The sequence below is a fragment of the Schistocerca cancellata genome, chromosome 1, assembly GCF_023864275.1.
Source record: "Schistocerca cancellata isolate TAMUIC-IGC-003103 chromosome 1, iqSchCanc2.1, whole genome shotgun sequence".
Lineage (NCBI taxonomy): Eukaryota > Metazoa > Arthropoda > Insecta > Orthoptera > Acrididae > Schistocerca > Schistocerca cancellata.
In genome coordinates, this window is record NC_064626.1 from 680,627,312 (window position 1) to 680,650,967 (window position 23,656).

The 23,656-nt window shown below is 40.1% G+C and overlaps 1 protein-coding gene across 9 annotated transcripts in view; it reads left to right on the forward strand.

Moving 5' to 3' along the window:
- Positions 1–23,656, forward strand: part of LOC126184082 (zonadhesin-like) — a 127,497-nt gene that overhangs the window by 85,499 nt on the left and 18,342 nt on the right. For 3 of the 9 annotated variants that reach the window (XM_049926496.1, XM_049926441.1, XM_049926488.1), the window contains 4 exons: positions 8,213–8,314; positions 22,271–22,369; positions 22,505–22,606; positions 22,762–22,863. In XM_049926496.1, coding sequence (XP_049782453.1) covers positions 8,213–8,314; positions 22,271–22,369; positions 22,505–22,606; positions 22,762–22,863 — 405 coding nt within the window. The remainder of the gene's footprint in view (positions 1–8,212; positions 8,315–22,270; positions 22,370–22,504; positions 22,607–22,761; positions 22,864–23,656) is intronic. The other 6 variants (XM_049926503.1, XM_049926472.1, XM_049926450.1 and 3 more) reach the window with 5 other exon arrangements.

Consider the following 23,656-nt stretch of genomic DNA (forward strand, 5'->3'; position numbering starts at 1 on the left):
TCTCGCACAGTGCTTGGTTATGTTAGTTATCGATCGCTGGCAAGCGTAACAGTTGTATTGTATTCATTCAGGTGTAGTGGTGTACGTATTTTTGACACGAGTAAATAGAAACATACAATGTTAACTCCCGAAGAAAAATTGAATGCTTTGAAGCGGATAGACAATGGTGAGAATGTATCTTAACTGGCAACGGAACTAGGTGTTGATAAAGCAACCGTTTGTGATTGAAAGAAGAACCGAGTGAAGCTTGAACAGTCCTGTTCAATGTCTTTGGGAAAAACACTCGAAATTCGGCAGACTTTGAAACAGTCCCAGTATGATAAAGTGGATGAAGCTCTTTTCCTTTGGTTTACACAGGAAAGTGAAAGAGGAACTCCTTTGAGTGGAGCACTGGTTCAGGAAAAGTCTGTTTACCTGAGTTGGTTGGGCAGATTCAAAAAAACGTCATGGAATCCGTCAGCTAACAATTACTAGAGAGAAGCTTTCTTCTGACCGTGATGCAGTGAAGGAATACTTGGGTGAGTTTGAAAAAATGATGAGAGAGAAAGTATTTTCGCCGACAAGTTTATAATGCTGACAAGACTGGCCTTAATTTTAGGGCATTGCCAACAAAAAGCCTGGCATCAAAAGCAGAAGACCATGCTCCTCGTTTTAAAGTGTGCAAAGATTGTGTGACTTTATTAGCATGTGGCAATGCTGCTGGTAATCACAAGCTGCCTATTTAATGTTGATTGGCAAATCTGCTAGGCCCAGAGCTTTTAAAAACTGCAACATGAAGTCCCTGCTCGTATATTATCGCAGCCAGAAAAAGCATGGATGGATGGTAAGCTGTTCAAAGAATGGTTTCATGGCCAGTTTGTTCCCGTTGTTCGACAGTTTTCTAAGGAAAATCATTTGTCTCCCCTTGCAGTCCCTTTGATTGATAACGCACCCTCTCACTCCAGCACTGAGGAATTATGTGATGGAGAAATTGTGGCGAAGTTTTTGCTGCCGAATGTTACACCACTTCTGCAGCCGATGGACCAGGACGTATTGCAAACTTTAAAACTGATTTACAGAAAACAATGGTAAAGAATGCTGATCCAAGATGATAGCTTTCCTTTAGTGGGCAAAATAAAAAAGACCAATGTGAAGGATGTTGTTTATTGGGCCGCTGAGACATGGCAATATATTTCAGAAAATACTCCGAGAAAATCGTGGAGAAAATTGTTGACATCACTTGAATTTCAGGACAACCTAGTTGAAAATGAAGAGGAAAATCTATTACAAATGATACAATCCCAGGATGTGAAGAAGCTAGTGAAGAAGACGTAGATGAGTGGATGGCAGCAGATGGGGCATGTGTGGAGAACTTTACTGGCATTGATTTAGTTGCTGCTGTGACTCAAGACCAGGCAGAAGTGGATTGCTGTGACAGAAGTGACAATGAGCCTGAAAGCAACAAAGGAGAGCTGATGCCACACAGTGACACAGCAGAAGTCCTTGACCTCGCGCTACGTTATTTGGAGCAACAGCCCACTGCTACACCTGCTGATTTGATGTTTATGAGACGATGGCGCAACTATGCCTCAGCCGGCCGGTGTGGCCAGGGGTTCTAGGCGCTACAGTCTGGAACCACGCGACTGCTCCGGTCACAGGTTCGAATCCTGCCTCGGGAATGGATGTGTGTGATGTCCTTAGGCTAGTTAGGTTTAAGTAGTTCTAAGTTCTAGGGGACTGATGACCTCAGATGTTAAGTCCCATAGTGCTCAGAGCCATTTGAACTATGTGTCATATAACAGACTGTCTTCATTACGCCAGAAAACAATGACTGAGTTTTTGTCATCTAAAAAGTAGGGATAAAATGTCCACTGTATTTTAGTAAGTTTGACAGCTTTTCTTTCATTGTTATGCATTCTTTAAACCTAACGTTTTCTTGCCAATACATGTTTACTGTACTGTGTAAATTAAAATAGCATGTATGTACAGCAGTTTACCGCACAGTTTTCCATACTTAGACTAACATTTGTCATGTTTCGGATTAACTGAACGTTCGGATTACCGGGGTTTGGATTAGCGAGACTCTGCTGTACTTAATACAAAGAGACACGTAAGGAACGGAACTCATGATGATTAGAATGCATAGTACATGTTGCCTAATGCGTACTGCTTTCTCGTCCAATTGTTTGAGAACTACTTTGTGAATCTACTGGTATAAAAACCAGAACACCAATTTCACCCTCTTCTTGAGTCACACGTTTCATACTGTGAATAATGGGGGTGAAGGGAATGGAAAGTAAATGTGATGGTAACCAGAAACACTTTGTCAGACCCAAATTCCCATCTTCCTACTTGCCGCAACACAATGACTCACGCCCATTAAACCCTTACTTGCAGAATTCCGATTCCCATAAGGGATTGGACATTGGTTGTGCATCCACACTTAAATTTTTTCACCAAACAGCTGCCGCACCCCTACAATTACAGATATGACTTGTGTCTTTTCTGTCGGACATGTCCAACAGAACAGACACCACTTACATGTATGCATTCTGTTACACATTTTAGGTGTTACACTACCACCTGCAAATAATTAATAATGTTCACAATATAACAACTTGCAAACCACATGCACTAGCATCCTGCGGAGAATACCAAGAGCATTCTCATTTATGCTACTTTTTGGATTTTACTGTTAACAGACACTGTCCCATTTAAATATTTGTAGTTGTCGTTAATAACTCTCTCTCTCTCTCTCTCTCTCTCTCTCTCTTTCCAAGCATTAATCCCGACTTGCGGGGGTCTGGTGGTTTGCTACATCTCCTCCATTTCTCCCTGTCGTTAACATCTTGTGGTCTTAAGCTAACAACGTGCATGTCTCCCCTGACATCAGTCCATCTCTTTGCCGGTCTTCCTCGTGGTCTTGTTCCTCCAGGGTTAATGTAGAACACTGTTTTTGCAACTGAGTTGTCTTGCTTTCTCATGATATGGCCGTACCAGCGGAGACGGGCTTCCCTCACTTTGTCTATGATCGCCAGAACACCAAACATTTGGCGAACATCTGTATTTTTTACGTGGTCACATCATGTCAGCCCTATGGACCATTTAAGCATCTTCATCTCCATGGTGTGTAACATTTGTTCCTGTTGTTTCATCATAGAGCAACACTCAGTCCCACACATTGCTGCTGGGCATACTGTGGTCTTACATACTTTTGCCTTTAGATACTGAGGCATCTTTTTATCACAGAGGACTCCAAGTGACCTGTCTCCACTTGAGCCAAGCTGCATTCACCCTCGTCCAAGTATCAAGAGTTGTGTCACAGTCTGAGGTGATGACTTAAAATGCGTGGTCTTCTGCATGTCTTCTTCACTGATGCTTATGGTGCCTCTGTTTTGGGAGCCACGTTCTAGGTACTCTGTCTTCTGGACATTGAAGTGCAGTCCATTTTCAGCCAGTCTGTCCTTCCACGTTTGAACCTGGTGCTGGAGTTAAGGGTGGGCTTGGTTGGTAAGTACCACATCATCTGCATAAAGAAGGGTCCAGGGATGTGAAGTCTGTACGTCAGCTGTTGCCGTATCCATGCAAAGGATGAATAGCAATGGTTAAAGGGCAGAACCCTGATGAACACCCACAGTGATATCGAAGGGCGGAGAAACTCCAGCAGGACTCCGAACAGCACTAATGGAATTACAGTACGAAAGTTTCACCCAGCTCACATACTCTTCAGGGATGCCGTGGCAGCGAGGAGCTCACCAGATAAGATCGTGTGGGATACGGTCGAAAGCCTTTTCTAGGTCTATAAATGCCATGTGTACACTGGTCTGTCTGTGTTTTTCCATCAAAAGACGCGTGGCATGGACAGCATCAATGGCGCTGTATCCCTTAACAAATCCACACTGGTTTGGTGTTACAGAGACAATACTTCTGAGTCTGCTATCAAGTGCCAATTCAAATATGTTTAAAGTATGACAGAGGAGTCGAATAGGGCGATAAGTCGAGCAATTGTTCACGTCTCCTTTTCCCTTCCAGATTGGAACTGCTATGCTGGTTGTCCATGCTTGTGGAAGTTGTTTTTCGGTGATGTGATTCAGTTGAAGACTGAGGCAAGGAATTCGGAAGCAGGCTTTCCGAGCATTTTCCAGATTTCCGCTGGTGGGTCATGTGGGCCAGTTGCTTTTCCGTTTTTCATCTCACTGATGGCAAGCATTACTTCCTCAAGTGTAATTGAGGGCACAGGTACTAAGGTAGAATCAGGACTGGTAATTGGTGGATGCGTAAACTCTTTGTTGCTGATGTTATGAAAGGAGTATGTCCAACACTGGAGAATAGATTGTTATCTCTTAGAGGTTTGGCATCCGCTCCCTTGATGTGCATGATATGTCCAATGTCCTGAGTTGAACGGTGACGTGACTTAGCAAGACTGTAGATGTTGTTTTCTCCCGATGGTGTGTCAAGCTGGTCATACAGTGTCTGGTAATACTGGTCTTTTTCTGCAGCTACTCTACTTTTTGCTGCTGGTTTCAGGTTTCGATATTTCTGGAGATCAGTGTCAAGTCGTGAGTTCCACTAAGTCTAGTACGCCATCTTTTTCTCCTTGATTGCTTGCTTGACTTCATCTGTCCACCACCAGGTTTGTTTATCAATTTATTTTCTTCCAGGTATGGTTTCTCCCAGTCACTGCTTGATGTATTTGTTCCACAGCATCTTTCCACATATCTTCAACCGACTGATCAGTCTTCACGGAGAACTTTGCCAAGGCTGCCATCAACTCGTTTTGCTGGGTATTCATTCGCCACCACTTAATTCGCTCAGGCCCAGTTTTAGGTTTGAGTTGTATAACACACTTAACGAATATTGAGGACAAGCAATCGGTGTTGAGGGACAATGCAGTCATATGGAATTACTTTGGTATCTGTTACCAGCTTCATTTCTTGTTGATGAACTAGCCAATAATCGATCTGAGTAGCATGACCTCCACTTGTATAAGTAGCCAGATGTGTTGGCCTCTTTTTAAAGTATGTGTTTGTCACAATGAGATCATGAGCTTCTGCAAAATCGAGTATCCGACATCCATCATCGTTCCGCACACCGAACCCATGTCCTCCATGGCACTGCATATATCCTTCTTTGTGAGCCCTGACATGTCCATTTAAATCTCCTCCAACAATGATGGACTCATCCTGAGGAATTGCTCGAAGGAGGGCGTCCAGGCTGTTCCAAAACTTGTCCTTCTCATCCTTAGTGCATCCAGTTTGAGATGCATAGCAAGATACAATGTGGGCAGTGATAGCTATTGAATCAATCTTGATAGACATAAGCCTTTCTGACACCCTGTTGACAATGGTGACATTGTTACGGAAGTCCTGGTCGACGACTATTGCTACGCCGTTTCGTGTACTGGTACCATGATAGATGAGTTTGTAGCCATCTCAGATTTCTTTTGCCTTTGAACCTTTCCACTTGGTCTCCTGGATGCAGGCAATGTTGACACAACTGTTTTTAAGCATTTCTGCTAGTTCACGATGTCGGCCGGTCAATGAACCAATATTGAGGGTAGCAAATCTCATTAGTTGTTTAGGTTGGACTAACTTCTTTAACCTACCCTGTCCATGAGTAGATAACCCTCACTCATTTCTCACGTCACTTAGATGCAAGTGGCATGCGTCGCTTCGGGGGGGACGCACTAGCATGCTCTGAATTTAGAAGAGACGTAGCCATAGATTCCTCAACCGACGGGTCACTTCGTCAGTCGCTGAGGGCATTTTATAGCTACTGCCATCATGTAATTAGGCTGCCCCTAAACTGGAGAATAGAAGCCTTTTGCAGCCACCCCTCTGGAGTACAGAGGCTACAGCTAAATGGTATTTCCCTTCGCATTTAATCCCCACAAAGGAGGGTTGCCTCATCTGCCAGCTTCGCCATTCCGAAGTCCTTCTTCTCCGTCGTCGCTGCAGTTGAGGTCTTCACCCGTAACCCTGGGCATGGGTTCCGGGTTATACCTGACAGGACTGGGTCCCTGCCTGAACTCAGTCATCCTATCACTTTGGCCTACTGAAGCGAAGGATGCCCACCCCCGTGACACGGACGCGGCAGGCAGGAATTACCCCAGTGGAAGAATAGAGAAGGGGACCCTACCTCCCTGGAGCCGGGTTAATGATTGTGTACGCTTCTACAATCAAGGTAACTGTCGTTAATAAGTGCACCTTTGTTCAAATGGCTCTGAGCTCTATGGGACTTAACATCTATGGCCACCAGTCCCCTAGATCTTAGAACTACTTAAACCTAACTAACCTAAGGAAATCACACAACACCCAGTCATCACGAGGCAGAGAAAATCCCTGACCCCGCCGGGAATCGAACCCGGGCGTGGGAAGCGAGAACGCTACCGCACGACCACGAGCTGCGGATTGCACCTTTGTAAATGTTTCAAAATCTGTGTTTAGGCTGCAAAGACTTGCCCTTCTCGACAATTCAGTTATGAGCGAAATTGATTATCTATAGTGCTTCCCATGTTAGAAATATTTGTGTTACAAGTGCTAAATGATTTTATCTGTCTGTCTGTCTGTCTGTCTGTGTGTGTGTGTGTGTGTGTGTGTGTGTGTGTGTGTGTGTGTGTGTGTGTGTGTGTGTGAAGCAGAATACTGATTTTATGACCTGTTGTGACTACTGCAGCTACTGCTATTGCTGTTCCAGCAACTGTCAAAGAATGACTTAAAATGCTCCTCAAATGTAGGTTCAGTGGATGTGATACCAGGAGTACTTTGATTGTCCTACACAATTGCAGATACCTGATGTCACAAGTCATTTGTCACAGTTTTTGTGGACAGCACTTGTCATTTGGAACTACATAAAATGTGGTAGACTTGCATGGAATAAATGTGACAATTAATATGGTAACAGGTGTCGAGCCAGTCATGAGAACTGACACAGTCACAGCCCAAGCAAGAGTCTAGCAGGGGTGGCAGCAGCAGTAGCAGCAGCAGCAGCAGAAGAGAGACATAAAGTTCACAGAGCAAAACAGAGTCCTCAGGTCCACATAGTCCATTATGTCCCTGCAAGATACAGAAATACATAAACACACAAGTGGCAAGCTGTGGATGGCCCTCTTTGGGCCCAGCGAACTGGCTTACATGGAATGTGGCCACACGGCTCACTTCAAACACGTCACTGCATCTCCACAAGATTTGACAGTTACACAGGTCAATGATAATTTACGATATCACTATGTGTCAGGGATTCTATAAAGCAAAAATCATTCAAACATATAGATGTATGCATATCTTTTGTGAATGATTTCACAATTTTGTCTTCAGAGCTGAAGGCTGCCTATTGTCCATGTGGTTGCTGAGGAATCTTACAGAACAGTGGTATTTCACCTAGTGAAAACTTAATTGAAAAGTGGAGATAATAATTCTGACTATTCCCTCACACATTTTACAATCTTAATTCAATATCTGGACCAGGGAATTATTAAAAATTGCAAATATCAGGAACAGTTCCTTAAAAAACTGCTTCTGAAAGGACTCCATTGCCATTCATGTAAAGTACGCTACATATAGAGCAAATGCAGCTTGCAATAAATTTGGGAAAGCTTCCTAAAGTCAAAGTTGAATAATTTCCTCAATCCTGAAGATGGCGCAATTCTTTTTGTTTTGTTCAGGCAAACAATGAGTAATTTGCATTTAATGATAATCTTACAAGATAGTGAGCAAAGATGTTGAATGGGAAGCAAAAAAGTCTTTTGCTAACGAAAGTGCAGCAGGGGAGTTTGTTGCATCAAAACGGGGTTTTGAAGCACTTTAAAATGATTTGACATTTGTGGGGCATAAACTGTGACAGCCTTCCTAAGTGATATTTCTGTACTAAAAAAGTGAAGGTACAGTGTGGAACACAGTTAAGGTCTTTTTTTTTCCAAATACATACTTATGTGCATTGTAGCTCTGTTGTGCAGTTGCTTTTCATTTGTCAGAAAATGTATGTGCCTGTAAATAGCAGTATTATTTGTTTCTAGATATCCCAGTAATCTAGTAACTTTTGCTATCCAAATAACTGAAATAAAAATTTGAGCATAATTAAAATTTCTTTTCCTAAAATGAATTGTCTTTGATCAACATGGTTTAGTAATCTAAGCCTTATAGGATTGTATTGACAGTACCGTCAACGCAGAAAATTTTGCTATGTTAAATATTTTTGACTGGAATATCGCAAATGTCGGTCATTTCTTTTGCAGCTATAACCAGCCCTTTGGCAGAAAATGCGCAGATTCCAAACAGTAGAATGAGCCTGACCAAGAAAAGAAGGAAGAGCATGCAAATTGTTAATGAACAGCTAGGTATGTATTTCCCGTCGCCAGTGCAGTGAGGTGGGGGCCATTAAAACTGCTACTATAATGTCTTTAATTGAATTAACTGTGGACTTCTTATTGTTTAAAAGATGAGCTAATATGTGTCATTTTGTTGGGTAGGGGAACACTAAGTAATCTTATGGTCATGAGATTGCAGATGTTACTGCAAAACAGAATAGTGAGAGAGAGAGAGAGAGAGAGAGAGAGAGAGAGAATGTCTTGCATTCAGTGATGCTGTTGGCGAGGGCAGTTATTAGTATTGAGCATGAGAGCCTAAATGTGAAACAACTTCAGGTTATTTAGGCAATGAGCATTTCCAAACAATTGGAAAGAAGTATATTTCATTCCCATTTTAAAAAGGGATTTAGACTAATTCGTATAACTATAGACCTGTATTGATGACATAAATTTCTTGTGGAATAATGGAATATATGTTATGACTGTATGGAGAACATAAATATCCTCTGTTGGAATCAAACGGAGAACTTATGTTACTCGGCTCTCACTGTTTCATCCACAAGATCTGGAAGATAATAAATAAGCTGCCACTCGTGCTCTGTAGCAGTGCCAATAACATCAGCAGAAGTGTTGCTTGTGAACCATTGAGCAGTGCTTCAGAGTGGCCCCATGTGAAGCTGGCCTAATGCATCATGGAAAGGTTTACTGTTAACATTCAGAGAGATTACTTAGTAAGCAGCTTACTCTTTGGTTTAATGATGATAGTGTTCTCTTGAGTAAAATAGTCTGTAAGTAAAATAGTCCACCATTCAGATCTCAGGTGGAGACTATCCAGTTGTTATCAAGAAATCAAATCTGGCATTCAGGAGTGTGGAATGTTAGATCCTTTAATAGGGTAGGCAGGTTAAAGGCATTAAAAATGAAAATAGAAAAGTTAGTTATAGTGGAGATTATTGGAGTTTGGTGGCAGGAAGAACAGAACTTGTGGTCAGGTCAGTAAGGGTTACCAACACAAAATCAGTTTGGGGCAATGCAGGAGTAGGTGTAATAGTAAGGAAACACGAATGCAGGTAAATGACTGTAGTCAGCATAGTGAATGCACTGTTGTAACCAAGACACACACAAAGCAGACACCTACTACGGCAGTAAAAGTTTATATGCCAACTATCTCTGTAGTCGAAGAAAAAATTGAGACTGTGTGATGAGATACGTGAAATTGAGGTAGTTAAGGGACACGGTGAATTGTATTGAGTTTCTGAAATTTGATAGTAGGAAAAATAGTAGAACATAGTCTGGGGAATAAAAGTGAAAGAGGAAGCTGCCTGTTAGAATTTTGCATGGATCATAATTGAGTCATTGTTAATATCCTGTGTAAGAATAATGTGTACATGGAAGAGGCCAGGGGACAGTGGAAAATTTAAGGTTGATCATATAATGGTAAGCCAGTCATTTTTAAACTGGAATTTAAATGTTAGACTGAAACGGAAGACATTCACAAAACAGTAGTAATATAGGGAGAGATGAGCCCGGGATAAACAAAGGACCAGAGGTTGTTAAGAGTATCAGGGGGAATATTGGGCAATATTTGACTGACTCAGTGGAAAGGAATACAGTAGGAGACATTAGTTAGCTTTGGGAGATGAAATAGTGAAGGCAGCAGAGTATAACATAGGTTAAAAGATAAGACATTTTAGATCTCCATGAAGAACACAGGAGATATAGAAAATACAAAAATCCAGCAAATGTTGTAGGTGAAAAGTAATGTAGGTCACTAAAATGAAAAGTGGAACCTGGACAACAAGCAGTTAAGACAAGAAGAGAACAAAACCTTTTGAAATGTGAAGCTACAGCTAAATGTTGAAGATTAGCTTGGTACACAGAATAGCGAATGAGGAGACACTGAATCAAATTGGTGAAAAAGTGGTTTACAGCACAACTTGAGGGATTGGTTCTGAGGACATACACTGAGGCATCAAAGAATAGTCAGTTGGTAATGGAAGAAAGTGTTGTGAGTTAAGTTTGTAGGTAGAGTTCAAGGCTTGAATAGTGTGTGCATGTTTGGATGCAGGCTGCAGTAGTTACCCAGAGATCGATGGGGTTGTGCAGAATAGACAATGTGAACTGAAGACCACAACAAATAATAGTTTTAGAACATTGCTGACAGGTGCAAGGTATAACACAGCACGGGAATGGGCTGTGGTGCTGAATATTATAAGCAGAGCATATAGTGTAGGGACCTTGAGTTGTGTAGCTGATGAGCTGGATTGTTAGCGTTTTGTCCCTGGCATAGCAGGTGACACTTAATTCACCAGGCTGAGAGGATAAACTCTACTCAGTGCGTGACTCTTAACATAGTTAGGGTTCAGCCACTCAGGCAAAAAACAAAAGCAGTGGCAGCAGCAGCAGTAGTAGTAATAGTCAGTGTTTGTACAAAGTGTGTAGTGCTATCCTCGCATGCTTCTGTCAAAAAATGAACCTTATCTGATTGGCTAGTGTTTTTTACATTTTCTAAGATCTTACGTGTTTATTACACGCATTAGATATTGTGTGAGCACACTTTCTAGTGGAAAGTAACTACTGGTATATCTGCTCCCATTAGTGCAATTATTTTTTGTTTTAAGAGCCTACAGATTTTGCTTCCTTAATGTAGAGAGAGCTTTGCAGAGCAGATTTTTGGGTTCATTTATTCATTTCATTATATTTAATGTACAGCCCAACTTAAGTAGCTTCAGAGTCAGGTAATTTTATCTCTTGTTGAAGTGTATGTGTCGTTTCTTAGTTAATGTTGTGCTTTGTAACTGCTTCTTTCAATGTGCAATGTCTGGTGGGTCTAGCTTTCCTTGAGAATATGTGGTGTTCAGTGATTTTCTGGGTGGAAGGTAAATGTGAGATCTGGCTGCACAGCAGGAGCCATACCTCTTAGCAACAGGTACTACGTGCTATCGGGTGTTACTAAATCCGAGCCAACACAGGATGCCTCTCCTGTTTGGGCTGTGGTCAGTTTTCTTGCCCAGTTTGTACCAGTATAAACAACTGGTATGTTAGTCATTGAGAGATCCAGTGTTAGGCAAGCAATAGAACCCTTCAGTGAAATACCAGGCAGATCAGGAAATAATGTCAGTGTGCACTCAGTATGTTTGCCAGGTGGTCTTATCAGAGACATGGGAGCATTTCTGCCAGAGCTATTGAACGCAATAGGTGCAACTGGCTGAAAATCGTGGCTCATGTCGAAGGAATGAAATCTTTTACATGGGTTCGGTGGCCAACCTCGGCTCTTTCCAGCTGTTAGCTGATTTGTTGAAGGCAGCTGGTATTGCACACAGGCTAAGCTCACTTTTTGTAACATAAATCCTAAGTTCAGACTAACATTGATCATAAGGATGGGTTAATTGCCAATGGTGGTGACATTTATTGCAATAAAGACTTCGATATTATTTAGTGAGAGTATTATAGATTCTGAGTGTGCAATAATCTGGTTAAGTTAAACATCAAAGGTGGGTAAAAACGGTAATCAGGAGCTTTAATGCAGAACACTTTGGACATAATTTCGTAAATGAGTTTTCTGATCACACTGTTGTAATGGGAAGGGCGGGCGGGCTTCACTTCAGCTTGCCGATAAACAGTGAGCGATTCACGACATCAAAGCTGCGGTCAGAGACAGAGATTCATGTGACATTATTTTGAATGACCTGTCCACAGAGTACTTTGAGCGTTTAGTCAAAGAACAAGTTCATGAGGGTAATGTCTTAGGCATCCTAGCAACAAGCAGACCTGAACTTTACAGATTGGTTAACGTAGAGGAGGGCACCAGTAATCATACTGCTGTAATAATATCGGTGATAGTAGGTGTTATATTAAGAAAGGTATGAAAATATCAGTGCTGAGAAATAAGAGATAGAGCACAGATAGATAAAATTCAGAAGCATTTTTCAGTATGCCTTAGACAAGTATTGTGCAAGTGTTGCTTTAAGAATCGGGAAAGAGCAACTGTGATCCACTATTAAAAAGTTACTATATTAAACAAAGAGAATTTCAGCGCAGATGTACGAGCAGTCAAAATACAGCTGACAAGTAAAACCTGAATGAGCATAAGGAGAGCAATGAGAGATGTGATCAGTGACTGAGCGTAAAATTTTGTCAACAGATCTAATAACTGAAGGTTTTGTGGTCTTTGTAAAATCAGTAAGTGGATCAAAATCATCTATTGAGTACTCAGTGGTTATTCTGGTAGCAGAAAGCATGAATGCGAAAATGGCAGATTTTGAGAAGTTATTAAAGAATAGAAAAGTATGGACTATCTCTTAGTAATGGGAAGTCATCCGGAACTGATGAGATACCTGTAGGATTCTACAGAGACTATGAGAAAGAACTTGCTTCCCTTTAAGCTGTAGTTTATCATGGGTTACTGGAGCGATAAAAGGTGCCTAGTGATGGAAAAAAATCTCAGGTAATTCCCGTTTTCATTAAGGGTCGTAGGACAGTTCCACATAATTATCGGCCTATTTCGCTGATGTCAGTTTGTTGTAGAATTACGAAGCATGCTGTATGTCCACTTATTGTGATGATGTTGGAGAGCAAAAACGTCCTGTAAAAAAAGTCAACATGGCTTCTGCAAACAGATGCAAGTCAGCTCACACTGTTCTTCCATGAAATTCACAGTGCTGTAGACATCGGCACTCAGGTTGATGGAGTGTTCCTTGACTTCAGAAAAGACAGTCAAACTGTCATTTAGTGTTAAAAAAAAAAAAAAAAAAAAAACTTACTCAGTACCAAACCATATTTGCGGCTGGATTCAAGACTTTCTTGCAAATATAATTCTTAATGGCACACAATTGGCAGGTGTAAAGGTAATGTCAGGAGTAAAAGGGGAAGCAAGGAAAGACTGTTACTGTTTGCAATGCATAGGATGATCTGAAAAGCTTGTAAGGTTGTTGCATGATAGGTTGTACTAAGAAATAATTGTTGAGGTAAAAATCCATACATTGCGCTGTTTTCGAGTTAATTGGTATTGAAGTTAATCAATCAAGTTGCTGCATGTACAAATTCCAGCAGCCCACCAGATACGATTAGTGTCAGTTGTTCGCGTACTGTAGATGACAGAGCACAAGTCTGCTCAGCCTTTGGTTCAGGTTCAGTCTTTACTAATGTCCCATGTCCAATTTTTGTATCATTGTTTTGTTTGGTTTTAGGTAACTAAACTAAGAACAAGTTTTGTGATGCCATCTCTGACTGGCCACGCACAGTTGACCGATTGACTAACTTCAGTGTTAATTAATTCAGAAACAGTGCAACATTATCAATTTTTTTCCCTTAACAGTTAATTCTCAGCACAACATTCCCTGTATACTGCGTTTAGGCAATTATTTGTAATTTTGTGTTTGTAATGTGCACCTGAAGTCAGCCAAAACAAATCCTGCTCATCACATCTTTCATACAGTGCCTAGCATTTGTTGATTTCCTGTTACAAACAAAATTATTTTTAAAGCAGAATTTTGTATCTCCATTCGATAGAGCATTTCCAAATTAGTCCAGAGCATTATTTATTTCATCAATATGTATTAACTGGGAAACTAAAACATGAAGAATAACGAGTACTCCAGCAGTCCTGCCCTGGCCCTCGCTGACTGCTACGGCCATGTGGAACCACTGCTAGATTATTGATCATGCTTCATGTTTTACTGTTACTGTTAATATGCTGCAAAAGAGAACTTGCAAATATCTGCTGAAACATCAGTCAGGGTGTCTACGACTCGGGAGATCCGGGAAAAACCCAGGATATTTTTAGAATTCCGGGAATTTATTGTTTTAGTTTTCAGTTAAATTTTTGTAATTTTGACTAGTAAGAACCAACACACTAACAAAGGATATTACTGTCTCTCGCTACTGCAGAATAATACTTCAACAATAAAACATAAACGAGAGAAAAAAACGAAAATAACTTAAATTGCAAAGGAAATGCACCATATACGACGACGACACAAGTGCTCATGCAAGCGTCTGCCAATTGAAAATGTGTCAAAGGCTTTAGGAAGACTATGCAGTGCTTCATAACAACAAATTGCCTCCAATGAGCGTGAAGTCGCAACTGTTTACATTCAATTTGTTTTAGCAGTTAACGCGCGGGCTCATGCGCAGTAGAGTCACGTTTGAGTAGTAAATTCTCCCGCTTCTGTCAACAAGAATGTGGCTGTTGGCTGTGCAAGCAGTCGCAGCAAGCAGCTAGATACTTCCGGGAAAAGGGGTGCCTAATTTATATTCTTGAGGGGGGGGGGAAAAACTTTTTTCACAAAGCACCTAGCATCCAGCACACGTTTGCCTATCAATTAGTCATATGATTTTGAAACGCTTCTCTATTGGTTTTTGAACACATTTTAAGTTGATTTCTGAATGAATCATAAGCTGACTTTTGAATGCATGCATAGTGTACGTGATGTGTCTGTCAGGAGAATCCTCGTCGCATCTAGAAATAAACTTTCCACAGACAAAAGGGGACGGGGCTATACGAGCTGAGAGGAGTAAAGCCGAATGGATGATGGCAATCGCTGTCTGATTATGTGGCTGATTGGGTGTGCGAATGATCAGCGTTGTTATAATTACTAGCAAAATCCATAGATTCATATTATCAGAATGGAAATAAACGACTGACAGGAATAACAGGTGATAAAGATTATGTATTATCTTCTCGGTGTGTCCAAGAAAATGAAGTTTTGACAGAAAATGTTTGGCCAGATCGCTACACTAGTAAGGACCAGTAGTACAGTCCCCGGCTACCAGCCGCTTAAGTTCTATTATGGAAGTAACGCGGAAAATGTGTTGTACGAACACATAACAATGCCTAACCGGAGAATAATTGCGGAAGAACTAAACCAGTGATTCTGGCAGGGTTAGTGAAGTTAATCGGCGAACAAATTTTGACAGTGGCAGCAGTAGCTACAGAATTGGTGATGACAGGATTGTTTGTTAGAACTAGGACGGAGAAGAAACGAGGACATCACACAAATTATGGAAGAATAAGACGATTCCAAATTTATATAAAAATTTCGTAATACTAGTTTTCGATCTCATGCTAGAGAAGCTGGTACATATGAATGAAACGTGAAACTATTTCCTAACATAAAGCTTTTTGCTTGTAGTAGGCCTAATAGGCATTTGATATTGATACTTATTGGATTATATTCTGTCGTGTTATAAAAATGACCATTTGTGCCAAAACAGTCTCGTTTATTTGGTGTGTTATAAAATTGCTGCCATATTAGAAGGGCCTATTTTGTTTTATCTAACAGACAGTGACAAAATAGACGTAATCAGATCGAGAAACCACACCAGTCTTGGGTATTATTTGTATTAAAGCTTTTTCAGTATTGGATAACTACATTTCGATTTTCCATGTAGCAAAACGTTTGATAAACTTTGATGAGGTAAAAGATTCTTTCACAGAAAGGAAAACACGCCATGTAAAGCTGTATCAAGATTAGAGAGAAAAAAATGCTAGGAGCTAAGGTTTGAAAAAATGTGTAATTTCTTGCTTATCTCTTGTCAGTACTGGTTTTATATATCCTATATTTAATTTTATGTCACACAAAACAGCAAGTTATTAACTAATGGGCAATGAAGAGTTCAGATTTTCCGAAGAATTCTTGTTCTCTCGATTACAAATAATCCCATCCACTGTTAATTGCGAGATTTTTTTTTTTTTAAGAGAGGCAGGCTGCCAAACCGGCCGACTGGGAGCAGGAGAGGCACCACATGACATTTCAATTTCCACTCTCCTGAATATAGTTTGGACGTGCAGTAGAAAAACGCTTTATGAAGAGGCATGGAACTGCACTTGGGCATACTTAAGACCAAATAATATGTCTTACATTTCCTCGAATACATACGTTTTATGTTTCAGACTTTTCAGAAAGATGTGCACTACAAGATGAACATATTTTGAAAATTCGATTTTTTTTAGTATTGACCCGGTTCGCAAATGTCGTAGATCCGGGGCTGACGCGCAGAGCAATCTGAGCTATAGTGGGTAGTCTCCACGTGACCCGTGTTTACGTTCAGTGATTTTGCTGTTTCCCCTTCGTTCACTCTCACGTCAAATGAAAACAAAACGGATATCCGTGGCCGGGAGCTATCAAGTGAATTAAAACACGTTCACATAATTACTAAAGGCTGAAATATGTCATTAGTTTCAGATTGTATTTTATTTCCACCTTCCTGCCAGTCAACCATTAATCGCCTTGCGGAACAATGAAGTTATTTTTGTCTGTTTGTTAAAGAAATTTGACTTTTGCTAATCTTTTCTGCAGAGGCAGTCAATGTATTTGAAACGAAATGTTTAATTCCACAGTACTGGGTAGTTTCAACTGTTCGCTGCATTTCAAGTGCACGTTTTCATTTTCTAGCACGTATGGCATTATGCCATAATAAAGAACCAAACATGATATAATACAGTACTGGTGCTCCAAGAAAATTTACATCCTGAAAACCACACTTAAAAGCTTAATATCAGGTCGGGGTCTACGGTACTTCATTGTGAATCTGGACATACGAGTGTGCCTTTAAGTGTGCACTTTAAATGTGCACATTTTAATATGGTTCGCGAAATTCCGATGCTCATGCAGTATCATCTTTCATTGATGATCTTTTACACGTATGTACATACGGGCTTCCTACGTCATGATACCTACCCAAGCGCGGTGTCGCCTGTTACCTGAGCTCTCTGGCAACTGCTGAAACGAACCTATTTGTAACAGTTCGCGGGAAAATATTACGATTGGTGGTTTGAAAAGCGTTACTTTCAAAGTAAATATCCTTTTACGTAAGTTGAACTACGTACAAGAATGTACCGTGAATTTATTAAATCACAAAGCGTTTGACTCTCATTTAAAAATCAGGTGTCTGATGACGAGCCATTTAGAAGCATCTCGAACCCTGAAGATCAGACATTTATGTCATTATTAAAAATTTTACAGGCACATTTGTATGATATCTCTTAAAGTGTAACACGCGCAAAAGAGATCAACAGTATATGCGAAAGCTTAGCTTCTCTTGCAGCTTGAGACCAATATTTTATGTGAAGGCTTCTCTTTTCTTGCAACAACACTATGTATATTAATTTAAACTATTAACTTTCCCTGTTTGGCGCGCTACTTAACACTGATGTTGCTATTGGCTGACTACATCACGTGTCCTATGCTCTGAATTTCCTCTGCCATCGGCTGATGAGATCACGTGACATGAGTTACGAACGGCTTACAAAAGCACATCGAAATCTCGGTTTCAGTGGTTCGGAAAGTAACATGCGGTGTTTGGTGGATTTCCAATGTATGTTTTCGTAATACGAAAATACGCAGCTTATATGTTGCTGCACATCAAAGATATTTCCAAAACGTGTCTTTTTCTCTGAGTTTTGTTTTCTAAAGTGCCGCAAAATTGTACGCCCGTGTACAAAACCATAACCATTCAAAGGAGTGATAGCGGAAAATATACTGTCATTTGGGAGAAAGTGTGTTTTTATCCGGGAAAAATCCGGGAATTTTTTTCCCTTGTCCACGTAGACACCCTGTCAGTGTATGAGTGGTCTGGTGGATAATGTTTGATGCTCCTTGAAGCTGTTTGCAGATTGTATGTAAGAAGGTGGCAATGCCAGATGACTGACGATTTGCAGGGAGACGTGCTTCAGATTGACGAATAGTGCAGGGACTGGCCTTTGAACTGGAATATAAATAAATGTAACATTTTGGACATACATAGCAGAAGAAGTCCACTACTGTAAAATTATGCTATTGGTGACAAATTTGCTGGAAACAGTAACTACAGTAAAATATGTGGAGTTAACCATCTGGAGCCACCTCAGATGGATTGAGCACATGAAGCAAATAGTAGGAAACCAGATGCTAGGCTCAGGCTGATAGAAAGTCTTACTGAAGTGTAATTCATTCAGGAAAGAAGTGGCTTACAAATTCACCAATTTTTTTATTGTGCATAAGGCTGGCAGCCTCACCGGTACAGATTAATGGAAAAGAGATAAAAGAAAAATGGAGTGTGATATGTTTCCTCACAGGATCATTTAATTGGCGTGACAGAGCTACAGTGAGGTTAAAGAAATCCCAGGTCAGACACTGCAATAGGAGCTTTGTTCATCATAGAGAAGTTTACTATTGAAATACCAAGAGAGTATGCTCCAAAAAGAAATGTCTCATGAATTGACCGCATCAAGAAAATTAGAGAAATTTGAGATAATGCGGATATCTGCTGACAGTCATTATTCGTATGCGCCATTCGCGATGTAAGGGGGACGGTGGCATAAGATTTACATCATTTATAGTGGTATCAGAAGCATCCCTTCCACACACCATAATGTGGCTTGCAGACTATAGATGTAGAAGGTGTCCCTTAATCTCTGCAATCATTTTGTAAAAGTGCTTTGAACTAGTGTCTAAAGTGTTTTTAAGCTGGTATTACATGACACACTTATTGTATACAGTGTGCACCAGTAGACCAAGTGTAAAAGTGTGGAACTGTCATCTTTGTTGTTAGCCCTGTTACACGATACATTTAACCTGTTAATTTTCACCAGCACCCCAAGGAACAATAGGGTTGTGTGTCATTGAGTGTGAAAACTGGTATTTTTATAAAGCTGATATTTACTCATATTGAAGCTTCTGAGATGTCTAGGTTCATATTTATTAATCAGTTATTGTCATGTTGTGCAGCTAGAAAGAAATTACATTATTATTATTATTATTATTATTATACAGAATTAGGGGTTAAAGTGTTTGTTTTATGTCATGCTGGTACAGACAAATCATTATCTATTTTTACATTTCACAGCATTTTAAAAAAAGCAGACACAATTATTTATTGGGCATTTGCCATGGCAAGCACCATTGTCGTTAAGGCAAGGACAGAATGACAACGTAATACCAGGAGTAGGATATGACTTCAACACTGGCTGGGAAGAAGGGGTCAAGGAATGGGCATATACTGAGTGATCAAAAAGTCAGTATAAATTTGAAAACTGAATAAATCACAGAATAATGTAGATAGAGAGGTACAAATTGACACACATGCTTGGAATGACATGGAGTTTTATTAGAACCAAAAAAATACAGAAGTTCAAAAAATGTCTGATAAATGGCGCTTCATCTGATCAGAAGAGCAATAATTAGCATAACAAAGTAAGACAAAGCAAAGATGATGTTCTTCATAGGAAATGCTCAATATGTCCATCATCATTCCTCAACAATAGCTGTAGTCGAGGAATAATGTTGTGAACAGCAGTGTAAAGCATGTCCGGAGTTATGGTGAGGCATTGCTGTCGGATGTTGTCTTTCAGCATCCGTAGATATGTCGGTCGATCATAATACACTTGCGACTTCAGGTAACCCCAAAGCCAATAATCGCCTGGACTGAGGTCTGGGGATCTGGGAGGCCAAGCATGACGAAAGTGTCGGCTGAGCACACGATCATCACCAAACGATGCGCGCAAGAGATCTTTCACATGTCTAGCAATATGGGGTGGAGCGCGCCATCCTGCGTAAACATCGTGCGTTCCAGCAGGTGTTTATCAGCCAGGCTGGGGATGATGCGATTCTGTACCATATCAGCGTACCTCTCACCCGTCTCGGTAGCAGTTACAAAACCAGAATCGCGCATTTCGTCAAAGAAAAATGGCCCGATAACGGTAAATGTGGAAAATCAAACCCATACCGTGATTTTCTCGTCGTGCAATGGAGTTTCCACGACAGTTCTAGAATTTTCGGTAGCCCAAATTCTGCAGTTGTGGGCGTTGACAGACCATTGGAGCACGAAATGAGCTTTGTCGGTCCACAACACGTTACTCAACCAATCGTCATCTTCCGCCATGTTTTGAAACACCCACACTCCAAATGCCCTCCGCTTCACTAACTCGACAGGTAACAGTTCATGATGCCGATGGATTTTGTACGGATAGCATCGGAGGGTACGCCTGAGTGCCAACCGAACAATAGTGTATGAAATGCCAGTGCGACTGCACAAGCGCTGATGTCCCTGGGCATAGACGAACCCGCTACAGTCTCCATTTCTTCCTGAACTGTCTCAGCAGCATTACACCCACTACGGGGTCTATCGTCTAAACAACCCGTGGCTTCTAACTTCGAAATCATTCTCGCCACAGCTGCATTTGTCAACGGACCTTTACCCATTCGAATCCCCTTCCTATGGCGATAGTATCGTAATGCTGAACTAGCACATTCCCCATTCTGATAATACAGCTTCACTAAAAGTGCCTTTTTCAGATAACGTCAACATGCTGCGACTGCTGGAGCATCTGATTCTCTCTCTCATTACAGCTCCTTTTATACACGATTGTCATGCGCAGTCACAGACGTTTTGCTGTCCAGCGCCATCTGTTGGACATTTTGTGAACTTTTTTTTCCCCCTAATAAAACGCCATGTCATTCCAAGTATGTGTGTCAATTTTTACCTCTATCTACATTATTCCGTGGTTTATTAAGTTTTCAAATTTATACAGACTTTTTGATCACCCAGTACTTCCTGTTAATAGAAGGGTTGAGGCCCAAGGGCCCACAGGAATTAAGGAACTTTCTCAGATTGAATGTGCACAGTTTTAACAAGCTGCTGTTGATTGTACATGACATGATTCGTACAACTGACATTAAACTTGGAAGCTAGTTCACAATAGTGTGACCACCAAGATGCAAAATGGCTTTTAGTCCTCACTGGTCAACTGTCGTCACAAATGCTCTGACTCTTGTGGCTATTCTCTTGACACTATCCTTCCTGCCATGCTGAAATGATACAAAAGGTGCAAGCAAATCAAACACATGTGATACTTTCACTAATTAAGGTGATACGTACACATCCTGAAAGTAAAATTATATGCAGATTTACATAAAACATATAAACTGAGACATAAACATCTGTAATTGTACCTTATTATGGTACAGCATAGCTAGAGGATCATACCTCTCTTTGCTGCATGTCTCGATAATAATGCTTATACTTCCTTTGTTTCATTCCATTTCTACAAGAAGCAGCTGTCATTAGATGCACAACTTTTTTTAAATGCAATACAAAAAAGAGAATTTTCATATATTGTATTACCGCATTTATGAAAAAATCACTCCCTGGAAAATGTGTGTAATCTCTTGTGCAGTAGCCAGAAGGGTTCTCAAGAACGCTCACATTTCTCGTTTGCTTACCACAAATGAAAACCATAACAAACAAAAACCCCACTCAAAATGATGTTTTCTGTGCATTTGTACACAGACACCTTCTACTGTGCATGCACAGATCCACAGTAAAACAGAATGATTGCTGTTCCTCCCCAGTGGATAACCTGTCTGCTAAAATCGCAGCTTCGCCCATTCTGCCACAAGGTGGTAGGCCATCTGCACCCGACTCTTACCCATTAGGTCTTTATTTTTAATGGATACTTACTTTATTATGTGAAAAAATGTCGTCACATGTAGGACCAGACTTGCTTTCTGTCTGGTAAGATGTCAGATGTTCTTTTGAGTCCTCAAACCATGTCTGAAGTGCAATTTGTTAACATGTTGTGTACCACATCTGTTATTTAAAGAAATTTAGGGTGTTTTTGTTCCCATGTGATTAATAGAGGGATTTCAGATTGAACCTAATTTGTACATTATCAGTTTTCTTCGATAACATTAATATAGTTGCCCTTAAAAACTGTATGTTTTATTTTTCATATTCATAGCTATGGCAACTGTTCCTTTACTGTTTTCAGTTGGTCTGTATATGATGCATTATAGATTTATATATTACTTTTGGATGAAGGTAGAGGGCCATAGGAGCATGTGTACGTGTGTGGATGCAGGAAGGTAGCAACTTTGCTTTCTTTTGTATGTATGTGTCAGCAGCTCATTGCTTCAGCTTTTCAATAAGTGGTCTCCTTTAATCCAAAAATAATTATGTTCTACAAGAACTGTCATGCAAGATTTATATATTATTGTTGTTAAACAGATACCTCCACTATTTCAACAGAAACGACACAGACTCCAACAAGGAAACCTATCCATATTAAAAGAAGTGTAGGGAAGGAAGAGCAGAATGACGAACCAGGTATGTGAGCCTTTTTCTTTTGTATGTGTCAGCAGATCATTGCTTCAGCTTTTCGATAAGTGGTCTCCTTTAATCCAAAAGTAATTATGTTCTACAATAACTTTCATGAAAGATTAATATATTATTGTTGTTAAGCAGGTACCCCCACGATTTCAACAGAAATGACACAGACTCCAACAAGGAAACCTATCCATATTAAAAGAAGTGTAGGAAAGGAAGAGCAGAATGATGAACCAGGTATGTAAGCCTTTTTCTTTTGTTTGTTTGTTTGTTTGTTTGTTTGTGTCAGCTGCTCATTGCTTCAGCTTTTCGATAAGTAGTCTCCTTTAATCCAAAAGTAATTATGTTCTACAAGAACGTTCATGAAAGATTTATATATTATTGTTGTTAAGCAGGTACCCCCACTATTTCAACAGAAAAGACACAGACTCCAACAAGGAAATCTATCCATATTAAAAGAAGTGTAGGGAAGGAAGAGCAAAATGACGAACCAGGTATGTAAGCCTTTTGAACAACTGTTTTGTAAAATGACTGGAGATGCAGATTAATAATATTCCTGAAGAAGAATTGGAAACTTGAGCTTCAGAATGCCCTCAGAGAACAATTTCACACATAAACTATTCTACTTCTTACACGTCTTGGGAAATTAAACTTCCCTCAAGGCAATGTTGATGTAAGAGTGGTTTGTGCATGTGATTGCACTATGATTCAGGTTGTGTGTTGAACTGTTGGTCCCCATAAGTAGGTATTTCTACCAAATCATAAAGGCAAGAAAGAATACACAGCATGGCAAAAATTATCAGAGCAGGTGAATAAGAGAACTAATAGCATTTTTTAAAGTTTTTATCATCGCAAAACCTACAGTTTGACTACATTTCTAAAACACACACACTAATAGCCAACACTACCCTAATTCAAGTAGAAAAGTGACTGTATCAGCATTTATATCTAAATTCAAGAGGAAAAGTGACAGTATCATCTTTACATATTCCTTAATTGCAAGAAACTAAAAGAAAAAGATTAAAATCATTTAATTTTGGGGGGGGGGGGGGGGGGGAATGTTGCTGCTATCAGAAATACACAAGGACTTCGATATAGTAGTTAAATGTTATTCATATTTTCAAAATATTGATTCACTGTTTATTAATTCAATATATAACTTTGAGTGTCTGAACTCTTGAGTAAGTGATCTTATGTTCATTAAAAATAATATAAAAAAATGGGTGTTTCTTATTTTTCTGCTTAACCAAATATACGTACTGTGTAAAACATTGCACCCACTGTGTG